Raw genomic sequence first — 18,923 nt, 5'->3', positions numbered from 1 at the left:
TTATTGCTTTTTTTGCCAACTTGGAACTCATTAAAATGTTTTAATAGGTTTTTTTTCTCCAAAAACAATAATAATAGGGTTTTTTTAAGTCATAAATTTTCTTTAATTTAATATTGAACATTTTTTTAAAAAATATTTAAGGAAGTGGTACTGGGTTTCTCTCTGTAGTCCTTAGAATGAAATTCTTCTTCTTAAGAAAAGTAATTTCTATAAATATAATTAATTAATAAATAAAATAATTCGACTTATTAAATCCAGACATTTGGTATGGCTGGTGTACATTGAAAGATTAAATGATAAATAAAATCTAAAAAAAAACTTTTAAATTGGAAACTTTTGAACTTGATAAAAAAGGAAGACTGAAAAATAGATGGATGGACGATAGCACCAGAGATCTAACCACCTTGAGGGCCAAAAACTGAAAACTTAAAACTATAAATAAAAAAGTCTGGAATGATATTGTTAAGCAGGCCAATGCTCACAGCAGGCTGTAGTTTTTATTTTATTTTTTTAAAAATTACGCTCGCCATCATCTTTTCAGACATAAGGCAGTCCAATACAATAGTGAAATAGATCCAGATGGTGAGAGGGTATGAAAGTTGTCACAGAAACAAATGTCAAGAAGAGAGGGGCAATAAAATAGATGCTCCCCAGTCTTAGGCAAAATGTTACAGAGCACACAAAGAGGTGAATTGACCAGGTTAATTTCAAATAGATGGGCCTGCAAGTAGTTATGTTCAGTAATTATTCTAAGACAAGCAACTCCCTCGGCCCTGGAAAGGAGGGAAAGATGAGAGCACTGCTGGCCATCAAGAAGGCTAGCCCAGGATTTTCCATCAGCTAAGTCCCAAAGAGCAGATATTTTTCTTTGTCTGAATTTGCTCTTAAGAAGCTGTCTTGCATTTCTAAGAGGAACTGGATGAGAAGGTGGATGCAATGCTGAAGCCTCTCAGCCAACATGTCAGCCCGTTCATTTCCTATTTATATAGCACTACAGCAGGCTGTAGTGCCATATAAGTTATTTCTATAAATGCTAAAATTATGAAAAAAGCAAGATGCAGTCAACATATACAGTTCTTTATTCCATATAGTAACAGATTTGTGGAAGCATAGTAATTGGTTACTTTCCTGTTTGGTTGCAATTCTTTCGAAAGCCTGGTAGCTCAATTTTTGTTTGATCTCATCCAACATTGCTTAATTACGACCCTGACCCATAAGAGTACAATTCGTTAAAGTAATTTTAATTTATAACAGGGTGCGTAGCCAGATTTTTCAACAAAAAATAAGTACCTTTTAAGTCCTTTTTAAGCACTCAAAAAATATTATTAATCACTTTTCAAAAAAATCACAATTAGGATCTGTGTAGAAATAAAAATCCTTTTTTTTCTATCGCTTAAAGCTCTTAATTTATAAAACATAAAATCAATAAAATTCAAAAATATTTTCAAAAACTTTACATAATCATGATAAAATAACTGGTTTCTGATAAATATTGAGGAGAACATTTAAAAAACCATGAATTTTTTGTAATTTAGAAGGATAATCAACACAGCAAAGAAAAAATTTCTTTTTAAAAGATGGAAAATTAAGCAATTTTTACAAACCCAAAAAAAATAAGCATCTTTAAGGGCTTTTAAAAAACATAAATCAAAAATAAGTACCTTTAAGCAATTTTCAAAAATGTGACACACCATGTTATAATGAATAATGTATAACGAAAAGAGCACAAACATACAAATGAATTATTCAATATTATTTATAGTGTGAGAACCGCTTCTGTTTTTACAGAAACTTTATTGCTTTGAATTCTAAACTGCAACTACTATTATTTAAACTAGTCTTTTCATGTTTATCGTCTTACTTTGAGATTGTCTGGTAATTCTGACCTTCCAGCATAGCCCGGATTCATTGTGATGCACACATAACAGTTTGGATTTAAATTTAGTTCAGTTCCCTCAAAAGTGAAGGTTTTGACATCAGCTCTCACAGCACGGATAATACATAGGATCTAAAATTAAAAAAGGTTACTTCATAATAACAGAAATAATTAAATGTTCACAGTAAACTAACTAAAGTATAACAATGAAGTTCAGTATTTAGGACTGTTTCACTGTTCCCTCACATGCTAGTAAAGTTAGTAATTTGAACTACTGGCATATTTTTCATGTATATAAAATTGTGGCAAAACAATTTTCTCACCAATTTGGCAATCTCTGATGAGCCATGATGGCTCAGGGGACATAGCGTTTGCCTTCTAATAAGGTGAACTGGATTCAAATCCCAGCGATGATTGGTCTATACGAATTCTGCATCGGGCTTGCACTGATCACAGTGCTGGCGTAAAATATCCTCAGTGGTAGACCGATCACGGATAAGAGTCCCCTTGCCTTCAAGCTAACCATGGGAGATTTTTAGTGGTTTTCCTCTCGCAAATGTGGGTTAGTTCCATCAGAAAGTCCTCCATTAAGGCAAATATCTCCCAATATTTGATCCAGGAGTTCCTTTTTCTTTTAGATTAGGTTCAAAATTACAAGGCTAGGGTGGTGAACGTTAGTAGTCGTAAACCCCAAAAATTGGGTTGGGTTGTTCAAAGCGGGTTATAAAATATAATCTCTTAAACAATTTTCTTATCTGATTATTCACATACTCGCTACAATGAAAAATATTTTGAAGCTATAAATTCTTAAGTATTTAAATAGGTTTTTATTTAAATACATGATGATTCTACAGACATGGTGACTTTAGAGGTGAGGTAACTTACTTATACGAGGAAACTTACTAAACTTTGAGGTGAAGAAGGCACATCATACAGATTTAGAATTGTACAAGAACCTGGATATGGCATCGTATACCAATGTGGGAGTTTTTCCTAATATGTACCATAATATGTTTGTACCAAATTTTTTTTATTCTTTCTTAAATGCATTCAATTTTATTGAATAAGTTGAAAATAGTATTACTTCAGCATTAAAAGCTTAGATGCATTCAATTTTATTGAATAAGTTGAAAATAGTATTACTTCAGCATTAAAGGTTCATTTATTACAGAAAATAAAACTGATAAATAAGAATGCTTAGCTGCTTGTTCCTTTTTATAAAATGTCTATATTACAATAAATCTCTTTTATAGACCTGTGAATAGTGTTTGCAGAATGCCATGTGAAAAACTATAATCTAGAAGATACTGAAAAATACATAAAAGTATGCTTTTCAAAATTTTTCATTTGCATAGTAAGTTAACTAAATAAAAAAGCTTAAATACATGAAATAATTAACCATTTAAATGCTAATGTCGTCTTTTAAGAACAAGTTCCTTTTCTGAAAAGATAATGAATAATGTATACCATTAATACAGGGTGCGTAGCCAGATTTTTAACAAAAAATAAGCACGTTTAAAGTAATTTTTAGGTACTCAAAAAATATTCTTAATCACTTTTCAAAGAAAAAATAATAATTAGGATCTGTGCAGAAGCAAAAATTAATTTTTTTCCATCCTTCTAAGTTCTTAATTTATAAACAATAAATCAATAAAATTCAAAAACATTTTCAAACACTTTCCATAATCATGATAAAATAATTAGTTTCTGATAAATATTGCAAAGAAAATTGCAAAAATCATGCTTTTTTTGTAATTTAGGACAACAATCGACACGGCAAAGAAAAAAACCACTTTTTAAAAACCCTGAATAAAAAAAGGCACCCTTAAGGGCTTTTAAAAACGTATTTTAAAAAGAAGCACCTTTAACCACTTTTTGAAAACGCTATGCATCCTGTGATATAATCACAAATGTGGTATCTTATTTCTCGTAAAGGCGATTTGCTTGTCATCATAAAATTGGAGTCCAGCTGGCAAACAATTAATTTCCACATCAGACACCACAACACATTATACCTGCACCACATTATACACACCACATTATGCTTAATAATTAATAGTTTGAATGAAAATTAAGTTTTATACAAATTACCTGTTGTGCTACTACAGAAAGTACTTCCAATTCAATACGATTAAATTCATCAAAACATGCCCATGCACCGGCAGAAGCTAAACCCTTAAAAAACTAGGAATAAAATAAGACAATTAGTAAGAACAAGTATGATAAAATTTATTTTTGAAGTATACTAAGGCGCTAATATTAAAAGAAGTCTTATGCCTAAATATAATTTACTTTATGATATATTAACAAAGTACTGAAAAATAGAACTATTTATAGTAATTTACTTAAAAGGTATTTTGCATTATTGAAAGTAGAAAATCAATTAAAATGAAGTGCAGGAGAGCAAATAATTTTGAAAAAAAAAACATTAAACTAAATTTGTTAGAATTACAAAATCCAATTGCTTAAATGATCTAAAAAATTTATATACAGTGGAGCATCGTTTATACGACACCGAAGGGACCACCGAAAAACATCGTATAATCGATTTTTACTTCTAAAGCTTAAACCAACTCTGTTTTCAGTTAATTTTAATGTTCAATGTGTTGATTTACATAAATTTCTAAATAAGACGAAAGCAAAACAAACAAATAACCAAAGAAGAACAATTGCAGTGAGCAATTTGAATGTATGTTACCTTTAATTATATTTTCTTGCTATTAGTCTCTACAATGCTTTGAATAGCGAGGTGAACTTACTGCTTTCTATGATGCAATTTTAGATTTCTAATCACGGCCAAATCTAATGGCTGAAGCTCAATTGTGCAATTTGCAGGAAGAAAGAGAGCTTTTACATTTTCCAAAATAATTAGTATCGATGGGTGCGCTGGACATTGGTCGATGAATAGCAAAATTTTTCATTATTGCCTCTTCATAACATTGTCTAGTTTTTTCAGTCATCTAGTAAAAATTACGGTCGTCATCCAAGCATTCATGTTGGCAAATTCCGCCCTTTTTTAAAATACGCAAGAAAAAATAAAAAAATTTTATAAACGTGAACAAAATCTAAAAACCGACGTATAATCGATTCTGTGTGCTGTATAAACGATATATTTTGACATTAAAATGAATAGGAATGATTTGGGACCACACTAAAACGTCATATAAATGTAAGCGTCGTATAAGTGATCGTCGTATAAACGATGCTCAACTGTATATATATATATGTATACATATATATATGTATACATATATATATGTATACATATATATAGTACAGTAGTAGAACTCTCCTCTCAATCTAATACAAAAGTGGGTCGATTTCTCTAAAACTATTTTTCCGCAAATAAGAGTTTAAATTTAACATTGAGTATTCTTTTGTGCCCTGGATAATTTTTCAGAAATTAAGAGTTTTCAAAATTGAACATTAAAAGGGGCATCTGCTTTGTATTAATTGTTGATAAAATAGAGTAGAAATGAAAACCGATAAAGAATCGGAAATTGTCAGTTAGTTTGTCTATCATTTCAAACAAAATAATGGAAAATTTAAAAAAAAAAAAAGCATAGCAAAATAAGACTAAAAAGCATTATAAACATTTTTAATGCGCCTTATTTAACTAGCTTTTGTTTGATTGTGAGAGGACAATCTTGAAAACAAATTTTCAATCACTTAAATTTGAACTGTGTTAAATGACAATACAATTGTTTACTGACTGCTTCAAATAGTATTTATAAGCATTTTATATCCTAACTATAATAATACGACTTTTAGACTCAACTCAATAAAGTAACAGACAAGAAAGAAAAGAAAAAGCTTCTAATAGCATTTATAAGCATTTTATATCCCAACTATACTTAAACTACTTTCAGAATCAAATAAAGTAACAGACAAAAAATAAATAAAGAAATTGGGGAAAATAAAAAATGAAGAAAAATAAAAAATTTAGAATACCATATATTTTAAATGGGCTAAAAATGAGAATATATTTTGATTTTTCTGAACATTTAAAAGAAAAAATTTGAGGAATCAATTCAAGAAACACATCAATCAATTTAAGAGAAACATGAAAATTTTAAATAAAAGCTAAAGTTATGCCTCGAACAAAAATACCAGTCTTTCATCACTTTCACAAATAAAGTTTTATTACTGTCCAAACATCACACAGGTTTATTTATTTATTCATTCATTTATTTAGAAAATGATGCACCCTACACTTTTTTAAGTTTTGGCAAAAACTAAAATATTTTTTCCTTAAAAGTTTACTTGAAAAACAAGGCTTTAATCAAATTAATCAAAAACAGTTATGTTTTTTTCTTCTGAAAGTGTGCCACTTTTTTTTTTCCTGATTCACAAGAAGTTAGTAATAACATACCTTCCCCATTGCAATGTAATCCAGTCCATCTGAGCAATTGAAAACTACACACTGGACAGCTAAGGCTTTTGCCAAATCTTTTGTAGTCTCTGTTTTTCCAGTTCCTGCTGGACCCTCGGGAGCTCCGTTCAGGTGGAGATGAAATGCCCCAATCAGGGTACGATAACAACGATCTGTCAAAGGTGTTATTACTAATCTGAAATCATAAAATGCTGCACATTAATAAAAACTCGATAAAGTACTTTTTCAATTAAAACGTGTAAATATTATGGCTTAGTTAAATAGAGAGGGAACAACAACACTTACCATAATTTTTAAATTGATTTTTTGAACTTTCTTAATTTTTGTAATTTGTGGCATACTATTAATGTTTCAGTTACACCTTATTTTATACATCAGAACCAGCTCTAAGGATTTCAAATAATTAGTAAATGAAAATCTTAAAAAAATTTTATTATTATTTTTCCCCATAGAACACTATTTTACAGTACTTTGTTTCAGGTTTATATTATGTGGACCCAATTCTAATTGGTTATGTGGCGCATCTACCAAAAAGTACAGTAATCGAAAAAAATATACTGATTAGTTTAGAAAAATTAATTTTGACGTAATTTTATATTCTTTACAGTGGAAAAAATCATTTGCCAAAACACAATTTTATTCAAAAATGTACGATATTATGGCATTTGGCGAGGTGGCAAATGCTTAGCGCGAGCCCTGTGCATGAAATATAGTAAAAAAAAGGACCTATACTTGCTAATAGAATTGGTTTATTAAAAAAAAAAATTACAAGACCTATTTCTTTTTAACAAAAATATTAGACTTTTATATACAGTCAGCCTAATATAAAGAATTAGTATTGGTTACGGCCAACTTTAGTGAAATAAATGGGTTATTCAATAAGGGATAATTATGGGAGCCACTATGGTTTAGTGGGAAAGGCGCTCACCTCTAAATGAGGTGACCCAGGTCAGAATTCCTGGGTTGGATGGTCGATACGATTTCCGTTTCTTTTTCACATTGACGACCATGATGACATAAAATATCCTCAGTGATCATGGATTAGAATCCTCTTTCCATCAAGTTAACCTTGAAAGGTTTTCCCCTAACCCATGTAATGCAAATAAAGGTTAATTTTATCAAAACGTTATGCATGAAAGCTAGTTTTTCCCAATGATAGATCCAGCAATACCCTTGTCTTCTGGGTAAGGTTCAACAGGGTTGCCACTCAAAGCAGGAAAAAAAAGATTCCCTGTGTTTCCCCTGAACATATTATAAGCAATATATCAAGAGCAAACACAATTACTGTGCTCTTGTGTGAGCTATATTGGGATAACTAAACTAATTTTAATTGAGTGAAAAACTTAGTGGGAAAAAAAACCCAGCTGAACATACTTAAATAATACCATAGTAAATGTAATAGTTTAGTATAACTCAAATATCACATATAAATATCCCACAGATTACGCTTTGGGTGGTCACCATTTTTAAAAAGACAAAAACAAAAATTTCCTGAATTTACCCAGTATGTAAATAAAAAATCCAGTGTAACGGATAGTTAATTCGTAGCAACAGATGGCACTACCCCTCTATCCGCAAAAACAATAAAAATAGTCTTCGTTCTTTTTTACCAAGTGAGATAATGCAAGATGAGCTCCCCGAACCTTCCTGGTTCCCTTTTACCTCAATCAGTTTGGGTAAAACTTTAAAATACTTTCCATTTAAGTAAATTTTATGTTGTTACTCATTATTGTAGAATGGATGTGTGAATGTATAATTAAAATACTGAGCTCTTCGTGATGGTATTTCCTTCCATCCTCTTGTGTCCTTACACCAGCATTTTTCCTGGCATTTTAAGAGATTTTTAAATTCCCTATATTTTCCAGGTTTTCCCTGTGGAATGGCAACCCTGTATAAAGCTTTAGACTTAAACACTAAAATTTTTAAGATCAGAAATTCTGAAAGAGTTAATGAAATATTGCATTACAGCAAAAATCTTACCTAGGGGAGTTTCCCAAATACTCATATGCATATTTGACATTAGCATTTGTGATCTGAACACGAACTTGTTCAACATCTTCATACATTTCAATATAATACCGAAGCTGAGCTAACCACTGGAAATCATGCTCATCTTCAACACCTATTTGTTAAAATGAAATTATTCATTCTATAAAATTAAATCACTTTTTTTGTTTAATAAAATTGAAGTACGGAAATGCAATTTTGTACAATAGAAAAAATCAAAACTTTAAAATTAAATTTCAGTTTACTGATAACTTTTTTTTTAAAGTATATCTCTTTATGAAAAACAAAAAATAATCTGCAATAATAAAACAAAGAATTCGTCTGTCTGTCTTATAACTCTAGAAGAGCTTGAGTACTAAAACTTGAACAGTGAGTGAAAAGGGCAATTTTACCCCCTCTATCCGAAAAATCATTCAAAAATTTAAATTGGATTATTTAGGAAGGACACTTAAAAAAGGGAATTTTTTCATCTGTTTAGAGCTAGTGTGATTGATATAAATGAAACTGCTGATGATTCTGTTTTTCACTGATTTTTACTTGCTTAAAGATATCATCAATAAAATAAATGAGTTTGTAGCACAGACTTAGATACTTAATTACAGTACACTCTCGATTATCCGGTTAGCGGATTATCCGTGCTCATTCCGGAGTCAACAAAAAATTTAAAGAGAAACACTTTCAAGATTAAAAAAATTTGATTCATGAAGTTATAACACTACCCAATTTTTGGAAACAATATTCGTTATTGGATTGCAGTATATAGAATATCAGAAGCATGGTTGAAGGTAAAATCGTCTATGTTATCACGATCATGGAGAAAGATGATACCTCTTGTTAAACAATCTTCTTCAGATCTCCAAGAAGAATATGATAATAGTATTCTTGAACAAGCAAAAGAAATCAAAGGTTTCGAAATTCTTGATGAAGAAAATTCAGAAGATTGGTTTCAAAGTGATGCATGTGAGCCTGGCTTCCAGTATTTGACAGATGAAGACATCGTTATGTTGTTAAATCAAATAATGATGATAGTAACTGATGCAGAAGATGTAGTAAATGAGGGAAATACAATTTCTCATTCTGCTGCTCTGTGGAAGCTTTATTAGTTTATATGGGAGCATTTGATTACGATGACATTAATGCGGTTTGTAAAATATGCGACAATATATGACGCATTACACATTTTTTTAAAAGGAAAATTCCTAGTTTCATGTTATACAGCAAGCAAATATCAGCAATTTTTATATTTTGGTATTGATATTTATTTTTTCTTTAATAAAATGAGTTTTCGGATTATCCTTGTTTTGCGATTGTCTGTGCGACCAGTCCCGGTGATTAACCCGGATAATCGGGAGTGCACTGTATTTTTATTCATTATGTTAGATTAACTCAATGATCAAAGTGAGCATAGGCAGATTATGTCATCAAATTAGTACTCGTTATGTAATCTGGAAGATGTTTTTTTTTTGTAACTATGCTTTTAAAAGGTACATTTATAAAACTAAATAATTTAAAATTAATGGTAATAAAAAGAAAAAGTTCCTAAAAGCAAAATTAATGGAAAAATAGTACTAAATCATTTTTGAGAAAGATAAAAAAATAATCCTTACTGTCATTGATGCCAAAGATGCTTGATTAATTTCGGTTAAAGCTACTACAATCAAACTTCAATCTATCATTCCCGCATCTTTTGTTTACCCCACACACATCACTTTGTTTTACCAGTCCCATCATAAATAGAATTCGTTCTTACTTTTACGAATACTCGAGCTTTTTTTAAAAATCTGAACAATTATACGAATACGTTGGGCATGATTTTGACTCTCTTGGCGTAGATGTTATTTATAATGTTCAGGTCAGTTTTACCTAACTTTACTCTTTATACATTTTTTTACTGTATTTTTAAAACTTTTATTTTTGGTTAATTTTACTCTTTTTGATGTTTTAAGCGGTTTTGATTTGTTTTTTTAGAATTCTGGTTCTCTTCAATTTTTTATTTTAAGCTGGACACTTGGACTGGTTGATGTCCTTGGCCCTTTCCCTTCCATGGAGAACTTTTGTTCATCGGTGACCTCTTTTGTGATAGCCATACATTTTGATGCATTGCTCCAAAATTTTATATTGGCTTTAACTATAAATCCCGTTTGGAATTTTATGATTGATTTTAAATTTTATAAATCTCATTGGCGATGCTGAATTATCTTTTCTTGCACGGTCACATTTTGCATTCATTTATTCACTTCATATTTTATATTTTCCTACATGGTTTAAAATACTTGATTTATTGTTTTAAATTTACACGTCGTCGATAGTGTGATATTTTCTAATGTGTATCAATCTTTATTAGTTTTAATTTTACTTTACTGTCATTTTGTAGTGTTTGGTTCTCGCGTGGCAACGGGTTGAACCCTTATCCGAAAACTCCTCCGGGGGGAGGTCAGTCTCTATTAATCTTATACCCATTTAGATCGTTTTAGAGGAACTAATAGATTACCCAATCAATCGTTCTAAAATTTTATTGAAATTTTAAAAAAATTCAAGTCAGACAAAAAATTTATTGTAGTAAATGAAGGGCAAAATAATACAGATGAGGAGTGAAAAAGAAATCACAATCAGTACCAAAATTTGGGAAAGGATTCAAAGCCTTTGAAACGATGGGAAAATTTTGTATTCACACTAATTTACAGAAAAAGTGTCGAAAATTTGTTTGAGATGTGAAGAAACTGATCAAACCAAAAATTTTATCGGTTTTAAATAAATAAATATGCTAATTCAACTATATTTCACATCATAAATATTTTTACAGAGATCTTTCAGTTATTTTAAATTTAGTAATTTTCAAGTACATTACTTCTTTATTACTTTCCATACCTTTTAAAGTCAATATTTTATATTGACCCGCATTCAACCTTTTCCCGTATCTACCGTCCGCAATGAATGGTCTCTTGAAAAAAGATTGATCAATGTTTTACTGCAATTGGAATAAAAAAACAATCTGCCTACTACAGAGCAAAATGAATGGAGAAATAAAACTAATTCAGTGAACAGTGAACTAACAGTGAAGAATCACTATAGTATTATTGATGCCTTAATTTTGGCAATAGGTATTAATCGAGATTTAAAAAAATAAGTTGCGTGCTAAAAATCAAAACTAATGGAGAACTGGTACTTATTCATTTAGAATAAAAGTAAGAAATCACCACACTATTTACTAATACTATTATATCCATAGTATTTATTACATCACCATATTATTATGTCCCACAGTGGACAAATCGTAAAGACACTGTTCCCAGTAGAACACCAAAGTCAATCCTCATTGCCTGCGGTCAGTAAGCGAATAGGTGACCACTTTGATAAGACTGAGGGTGCACTGTATCAGTCCTCGTTAACCTGTTCTACCATAAATTGCTCATCTTCGCAAGCAGTCATTGGGCTACTAAAGCAGGGGAGCCATCCCCTCTGCAGAGGATCAAAACTGGGATGGCATGTCTTCGGATCATCCTCAGGGATGTTTCCCACACCATCGCCAATAGCCCATTGTGCAGCTCTAGTGTGATGTAAATAAAGTACATACCTACCGTACTATTATTGTCGCTTATGATGCTCAAATTATTTCTGTAATAGGCATTACTGGCATGGCAATGGAGCAGTTTAAACATATACCAAGTACAGTAACACAAAGTATTACATTACTATATTTGGTCTCTAATAAAACTGCATCAATCCTGTACAGATTTAATATAGGTACTGGAGAAATATGTTTTTTTGGTCCCTATAAAAGGATAAACAGCAGAGAAAATTGCTTGATTGTTTTTAAATTTTGGCTATACATGAGTTAGCCCTTTGGTAGCATGTCTAGGCATTCTCTGGAAAGTTGGATTTCATACATTGAGGGCAGCATAACATAAGTAATATTTAAAACAAAATATAATTAGTTTAAAATTTGATGTAATGATATTGAGCATGGAAACAAATTGTCTTTTTTTCTTCTTCAAATAAGCATTAACTTCCCAAATTTAAAATAATAACAAGACATAAAACATTAAAATTTAGCTTCAGTAACATGTGGTAGGACTCTTTCCAGTGTAAAATTTATAATATAGTATCATTGACTAACCATTCTTTATTAAATCTAGAACAACATCCCTAGCATGGACGTCAATAACCACCAATGCTCCGATGGTCGTCCTCACTTGCTTGGTCAGCTTTCCTCTCACCAAGTCAACAATTTCAGCCAGGTGCTCATTCAGTTTACCAGAGAAATTTTTCATGGATTGCATCCCACCAGCAATTGCATCATGCACTTCTGCAGTCCAGTAGATCTGCGACACGCACAGTACCACCTGTCCTGGCCACTCCACAATCCACTTGATGCGAGGAACCAATGAGTAGGACTATTCAATAAAGATAGTTTTATAATAGTTTAATCATATGCAATAATAAATATTTAAAAGAGAAAATTTTTATTACACAGAGTGCGTAGCAGGATGAGTGATACATAGTATACAGGATGAGTGATATCTTAATCTGTGCAATGAGAAAAACTCATATACAGTCCCATCTTCAAATGCAACACACTGCATTGGATACACATAAGTTAAAATGAAATATGATTAAAAAAATGTCAACTGGTTTAGCAATAAAGATAAATAAATTGAAATAAATTAAGATAGTAAAAATGCAAGCATAATGGACAAAGTTACAGAAAATTAAAATATACCTTGTGAGCGTCAAAGATAACACTTCTTACTGACACCAACATAACATCTTGAACCTTTTGAAATTAAAAAAAAAGACCTATTACAAGATAATTTACACAATTAAAATTTATAACATAAGACATTTTTCTTGATCACATATTTAATAATAGTTTTGAAACAATATGTTGGAATTTAAAGCTCTTACTCAAATATCTTAAGAGAGAACTAAACATAGTCTACCCAAATGTATACTTTTTTTATATTTTATAATGGTTGTGCAATTCTGAATTCAATTAAAAAATTTTAAATTTATATAAATGCAATTCTGTACTTGAAATCAATTTTAAATTGGTTCTATACTTAATTTTTATATTACGAACATTTACTTATGATACACTTTTATACATCATCATTATTAAATATGTTAAAGTACGAAAAAGATAATTAAAATAATTACAAATATTGCATCTGTTCTATGGATACATTATGCATGCATGAGAAGAGGCCCAATGCATCAGAGTTAAAGCCTGAGAAGATCAAATCAATACCTCTGGGGGTACTGGATCAGAGATTGATTGTGCTCTGGTTCAGGTTAATATTTAGATCTTCAGATGGATGTGTGCGCATGTGTTTTTCCCGTAAAACAGGCTGTGATGTATATGTGTGAGGCAGAATTCGAATTTTTGGCCATAGATGGAGCCACTCAGGGATGGACTAGGACAGACTTTTTAGGGAGTGATGTGTGATATGTAAGTATATGTGTATATGAATGTAATAATATATATGTATGTAATAAATTGGAAAATTTAATTTTTAATTCTTCGAGTAGTTATACTACTTTTAAATTAGTTTAAATTATTCAATTTTTGAAATAAATTAAATACAAAAAAATAAATAAAAAATTAAAATTGTAATTCAAATGGTAGAAGCATAAAAACAGAGATAATATTTTAAAATATTAAGAAACACTAATTTAAAAAAAATATTATAAAATCCTTAAAAAAAGCTTTCACCAAAAATTTTGCTTTTCAAATGCACCAATAAATTGTCTATACTAATAAGCATAAGAATCAATAAAATCTTTACTAGTACAAAGGAAAGAAATACATCAATATTTAAATTTTTATACTGAAAAAAGGTTTTGCAGGTTTAAATAATATTTCTAAAGAACTAAGACTGCTTTTTTAAAGAGTTAAAACTGGGTTTTTTTTTCAAACATTTCTGAGCTAGTTTCACACAAACAATTTCACTTTTAATAGGAATTCCATATGTCTTTTTCAGTAACCATCATAACAAATACTATTAAATATTAATCATCCATGAAGACGAGACTTGATAATTTTAAATTTAGAGAACACTCTCTCACTTGCACTTTGAGTTGAAAAGGGATTGTTAATAAATGTAAAGTTAGGTAATTCACATGAAAGAGAGCCATTTTGATTTATTTTTAATATTCTTAGTTTGAATCACTGAATACAAGCAAGAAAAAAATGAAATTAGAAACTACATAAGTTTAAAATAAAGAATAAATATTAAAATTGTAAAACTTAATAGAAACTCAAATCGAAAAATTTTGAAAGTTCAATTAATTAATTTAATTTTTATCTGATAGTAAATACTTTTAAATTCAACCAATTCAAGAATAAAAATTCAAAAAAATTTAATTAACACATATATAAGTTATTAAAATAAAAAAATACCCCCAAAGCATCGGAACAAACTTGAACAATATATTGATTCAGCCTAGGAACTAGAAGACAAAAAAATTTAATTTTATAAACAGAAGCAAATATCCTATACTTTTCTTAACTGCTAAGTCCCATTATCTACAAAGAAGTCAAAAGTTTTTCCATTCATTTAGCAATATGGGAGAGTTTCATATGGCATTCCAGTTTAGCAGGGTAATAATGGAGAGAATTTCAACGCCAGCAAAGCATTGCTATGTTGATGATATTTCAACCGTCTGACGATAAATTTCCGTTTAAGTAAAGTGAATATAACTGATTGCAAAATAGTTTAAATTAAGAAAAAAGTTCTAGCTTTTCTTTAAAATTCCTTGATTTTTCCAGGCTTTTATCAAAATTTTCCGGTCTGTTTTCATCACAACAGCCAGTTTGTGGACCAAGAGGGTCACGAAGGTTAAGACTCTTCAATTTGGAGAGTACATATATAATATTTTTAATTAAATACAAACAATTCAATAATACCTGGAGCAACCATTTCTCAACTTGGCCACCAGCATCCTTGGTTGATATAACACTCGTGAAAAATACTTTTTCACCCTCACTACTGAGCATACCCGTTATTTTCAAGTCTTCATCAAAGTCCAGATTTGCTATGCCTTCAAAACACTTCTTCAAGTGAGGCTGAACTCTCAGTGGATCTTTTNAGGTGGAGCCAAGTGCCAACTCCTAGTGAACGAGCTATAATTAAAATAAAAAAAATACCACCAAAGCATCGGAACAAACTTGAACAATAAATCAATTCAGCCTAGAAGATAAAAAAATTTAATTTTATAAACAGAAACAAATATCCTAACCCCTTCTTCAATCTCCACCACAATTTTTTTCTTTTCTTAACTGCTTAGTCCCATTATCTACATAGAAATCAGAAGTTCCTCCATTCATTTAGCAATATGGGACAGTTTCATATGGCATTCTAGTTTAGCAGGGCAATAATGGAGAGCGTTTTAACGCAAGCAAAGCATTGCTATGTTGATGATACTTCAACTGTCTGACGATAAATTTCCGTTTAAATAAAGTAAATATAACTGATTGCAAAGTAGTTTAAATTAAGAAAAAAGTTCTAGCTTTTCTTTAAAATTCCTTGATTTTTTCAGGCTTTTATCAAAATTTTCCTGACTTTTCCAGTCTGTTTTCATCACAACAGCCAGTTTGTGGACCAAGAGGGTCATGAAGGTTAAGATTCTTCAATTTGGAGAGTAAATATATAATATTTTTAATTAAATACAAACAATTCAATAATACCTGGAGCAACCATTTCTCAACTTGGCCACCAGCATCCTTGGTTGATATAACACTCGTGAAAAATACTTTTTCACCCTCACTACTGAGCATACCCGTTATTTTCAAGTCTTCATCAAAGTCCAGATTTGCTATGCCTTCAAAACACTTCTTCAAGTGAGGCTGAACTCTCAGTGGATCTTTTGTTTCAGAGAGAATCTCCAGCATCTCATCATTTGACAGAAAGAAGAATCTGGTGAGAGAATAATTGGGATTAGTTACGCAACCGAGAATAGAGATAGTCTAAGAAGATAATTGTGATCAGAATAAAAATGAGAACAAAAAGCATACATTTTTTTGAACTTTTTTAATTTGATGCATTTTATTTACATAAGAAGAATCTGAAGGGAGAATAATTTGGAAAAAATTAGAAAATAACTAATAATAGAGATAGTTAAAGGATGATAGTTGTAATAAGAGTTAAGTTATGAAAATATATAATTTTCAGCTTTTTTTCAACAAAAAAATATTAATCAGTATAAATTTTAATTAAAGTAAATTTTTTGCTTTGTGAGAAATCTTAAGTACCTCATCATTTCAGAAAAAGAATCTGAAGTAAGAAGTTTTTTTAAGAAAAGTTATGTAACTGATAATAGAGATTGTGAAAGAATGATAATTGTGATTAGAAAATTCCTTGTATTCTTTTAGATCTTTTTTTTTCACTTCCCATTTTGGCAAACTAACAAATTCGCTTTACACTTCAAAGAAGTCCTAAAAATGCCGAATCAAAGCCTTATTTTAAGGAAAAAATAAAAAAAACACTGCTTTTAAAAATATAGGATAAATATTGGACACTTTAAGGAAGTTTTCTCAAAAATGCATTAATATAGGACAACTGGGAGGTCTGTTTTAATGATGCAGTAATTATGAATTTCAAAATAAAAAAATCCAAAAGTATAAATAAAAAATATTGACATGAATAATATGTATATAACATGTATATAAATTTCTTATTATATATTTTTATATAAAATTTCGTAATTGACGTGTACATAAATTTTAGACTTAAAAATCTTATCCATTATGAAATTGTAATTGTTTTAAAGAAGTAGCATCCTCAAGTCATTCTGTCAGTCAAGGTAATGATAAAAACAATAAAAAGTGATACATTCTAATATGAATATTTTAAAGTCAAAAATGGAACAATATTTACCTAGGAAAATAAAGTCTCTTTTTTTCTAAGTACGAGTTCAACCCCTTGTTAATTTTGTCAAGCATGCTGTTACAATTGCAGAGTTCCTCATAAACTTTTGGTGTTGAAGTGTTATCTAAAACCTAAAAAAAAAAAAAATTGCACTAAATTCTTAGAACACAATTTTGATATTATGAATACTACATTTTAGTTGAAATTTAATATTAAATATGGTATTAAAGGTTGCAGTTTCATCAGAATAAAAATTTAAGATAGCACTTCAGATACAAACTGAGTAACATTTTTAAACAGTTTTCTTCACATTTAACTTTATATAAATTCAAAAGGTCAATATAATAAAAAAGATCTTTTCGTAACATTTAGTTTTGACGAGAATGATTATTTCAATAACAAAAACAATATATATCCTTCAATTTATTGAATAAACTTAACACACATCTGCAGGGCATTATTTGAACCATCATTCACCAAATGCTGGCAATTTTTTATTTATCAATTATTTACTGCATTTGAATACTTACATTTGGTTTCTCAGTTGTGTTTCGCATTATATCTCTCCAGATGTGATCGACTGATTGGAAAAGAGCCCCCTCCCTTGGCATCTGCTGCAATATATCGGCAGAGAAGAATATGGGCTCTAAATAAAGCCACTGCATTTGCACTTTTAGCCACTCATCAATGGAGTCTTGAGTCAATTTCAGAACATCTTCCCATTCCTACAAATAGAGCAAAAGAACTTCAATAACAATTTTAAAAGTTTTAATCAGAAAAACTGAGTAACATATGGTATAAAATTAAATAAAAGCGACAGTTCAATAAAAATATCATCAATTCTGATTTTCTTTTCGATGTTTAACTATTTCCAGTCCACTGGTATTGGACATTTCATTTTGGTTTAACAGGTCCACTGTTCAATTTCACAGCATAGATTTCTTTGACATACTTATAAAGATTCATCTTCACATTTTTTAAGAGGGTAGTATAGTGAATTAAACTATAAATTACACTTTTATTAATGATTTTTTTTAATTGACCGTCTAATAAAATCAGTTGATTGAAGAGTGTTAATTATTAATCCTATATAGTGGAAAAATCAGTTTGAAATGCAATTGAAAAGCTTAATAGACAATAAAAATAGATAAATACTGTCAAACCCAAGCATCCAAAAATAAATCAAATGTCAAAACTAAACATATAAACACCATGCAACAAACTGTTAAGTATCCTTCTTTTAGAATAGAAGATATTTAACAGTTGCACAAAATTACATGTCAGAAAGGAGAGGGTAAAGGACGACGAACTTGAAGAAATTGAAGCTCTGTATTTTTCATGCTCAAGTGAATAACACTAATTACAAGACAATAAGAAAAATACATTAGAATTTATAAAGGTTTTATGTACAAAAAGTAAAACATTTAACTAGTACTTATTTAAGCATCTGATGCTGCTATCTAGACAAGTGAGGTATTGTTGCTTATGCATTTTTTACTCTGAATTGAATGAGAGTAAAAGACTTAATAGGATTAATAGTTCAGAAGTTGCATGGTTAACTTTTCTCCACTTACTAAGAGAAGGGTACTTAACGATTTTTCATAATTTTTTAAGGTTGGTTTAAACCTTATTTTTACTATACTATAATAGAAAAATGTTAAGTGGTATTTTAAAGAGTTAAAGAGCATCAAAGTGTGAAAAAACATCAGAAAGTTGATCAAATAACAACTTCTTGCATTGACATTTAACTTTTCCATAAAATTATGACACTAGACTTTCC

At 29.9% G+C, this 18,923-nt stretch overlaps 1 protein-coding gene across 1 annotated transcript in view; it reads right to left on the bottom strand.

The window, feature by feature from the left end:
• LOC107454707 (dynein axonemal heavy chain 7) overlaps nt 1-18,923 on the bottom strand; it is a 127,184-nt gene that overhangs the window by 96,884 nt on the left and 11,377 nt on the right. The window contains exons 6-14 of the mRNA XM_071187076.1: nt 17,674-17,868; nt 17,153-17,274; nt 15,964-16,192; nt 12,997-13,050; nt 12,394-12,670; nt 8,250-8,391; nt 6,249-6,444; nt 3,968-4,060; nt 1,862-2,008 (exon numbers count right to left, since the gene is read on the bottom strand). Of these exons, the coding sequence (XP_071043177.1) occupies nt 1,862-2,008; nt 3,968-4,060; nt 6,249-6,444; nt 8,250-8,391; nt 12,394-12,670; nt 12,997-13,050; nt 15,964-16,192; nt 17,153-17,274; nt 17,674-17,868 (1,455 nt within the window). The remainder of the gene's footprint in view (nt 1-1,861; nt 2,009-3,967; nt 4,061-6,248; nt 6,445-8,249; nt 8,392-12,393; nt 12,671-12,996; nt 13,051-15,963; nt 16,193-17,152; nt 17,275-17,673; nt 17,869-18,923) is intronic.

The sequence above is a fragment of the Parasteatoda tepidariorum genome, chromosome 10, assembly GCF_043381705.1.
Source record: "Parasteatoda tepidariorum isolate YZ-2023 chromosome 10, CAS_Ptep_4.0, whole genome shotgun sequence".
In the NCBI taxonomy this organism is placed as follows: Eukaryota; Metazoa; Arthropoda; class Arachnida; order Araneae; family Theridiidae; genus Parasteatoda; species Parasteatoda tepidariorum.
Note: the sequence above shows the minus strand (reverse complement) of the source record. Positions and strands in the feature narration are given on the sequence as shown.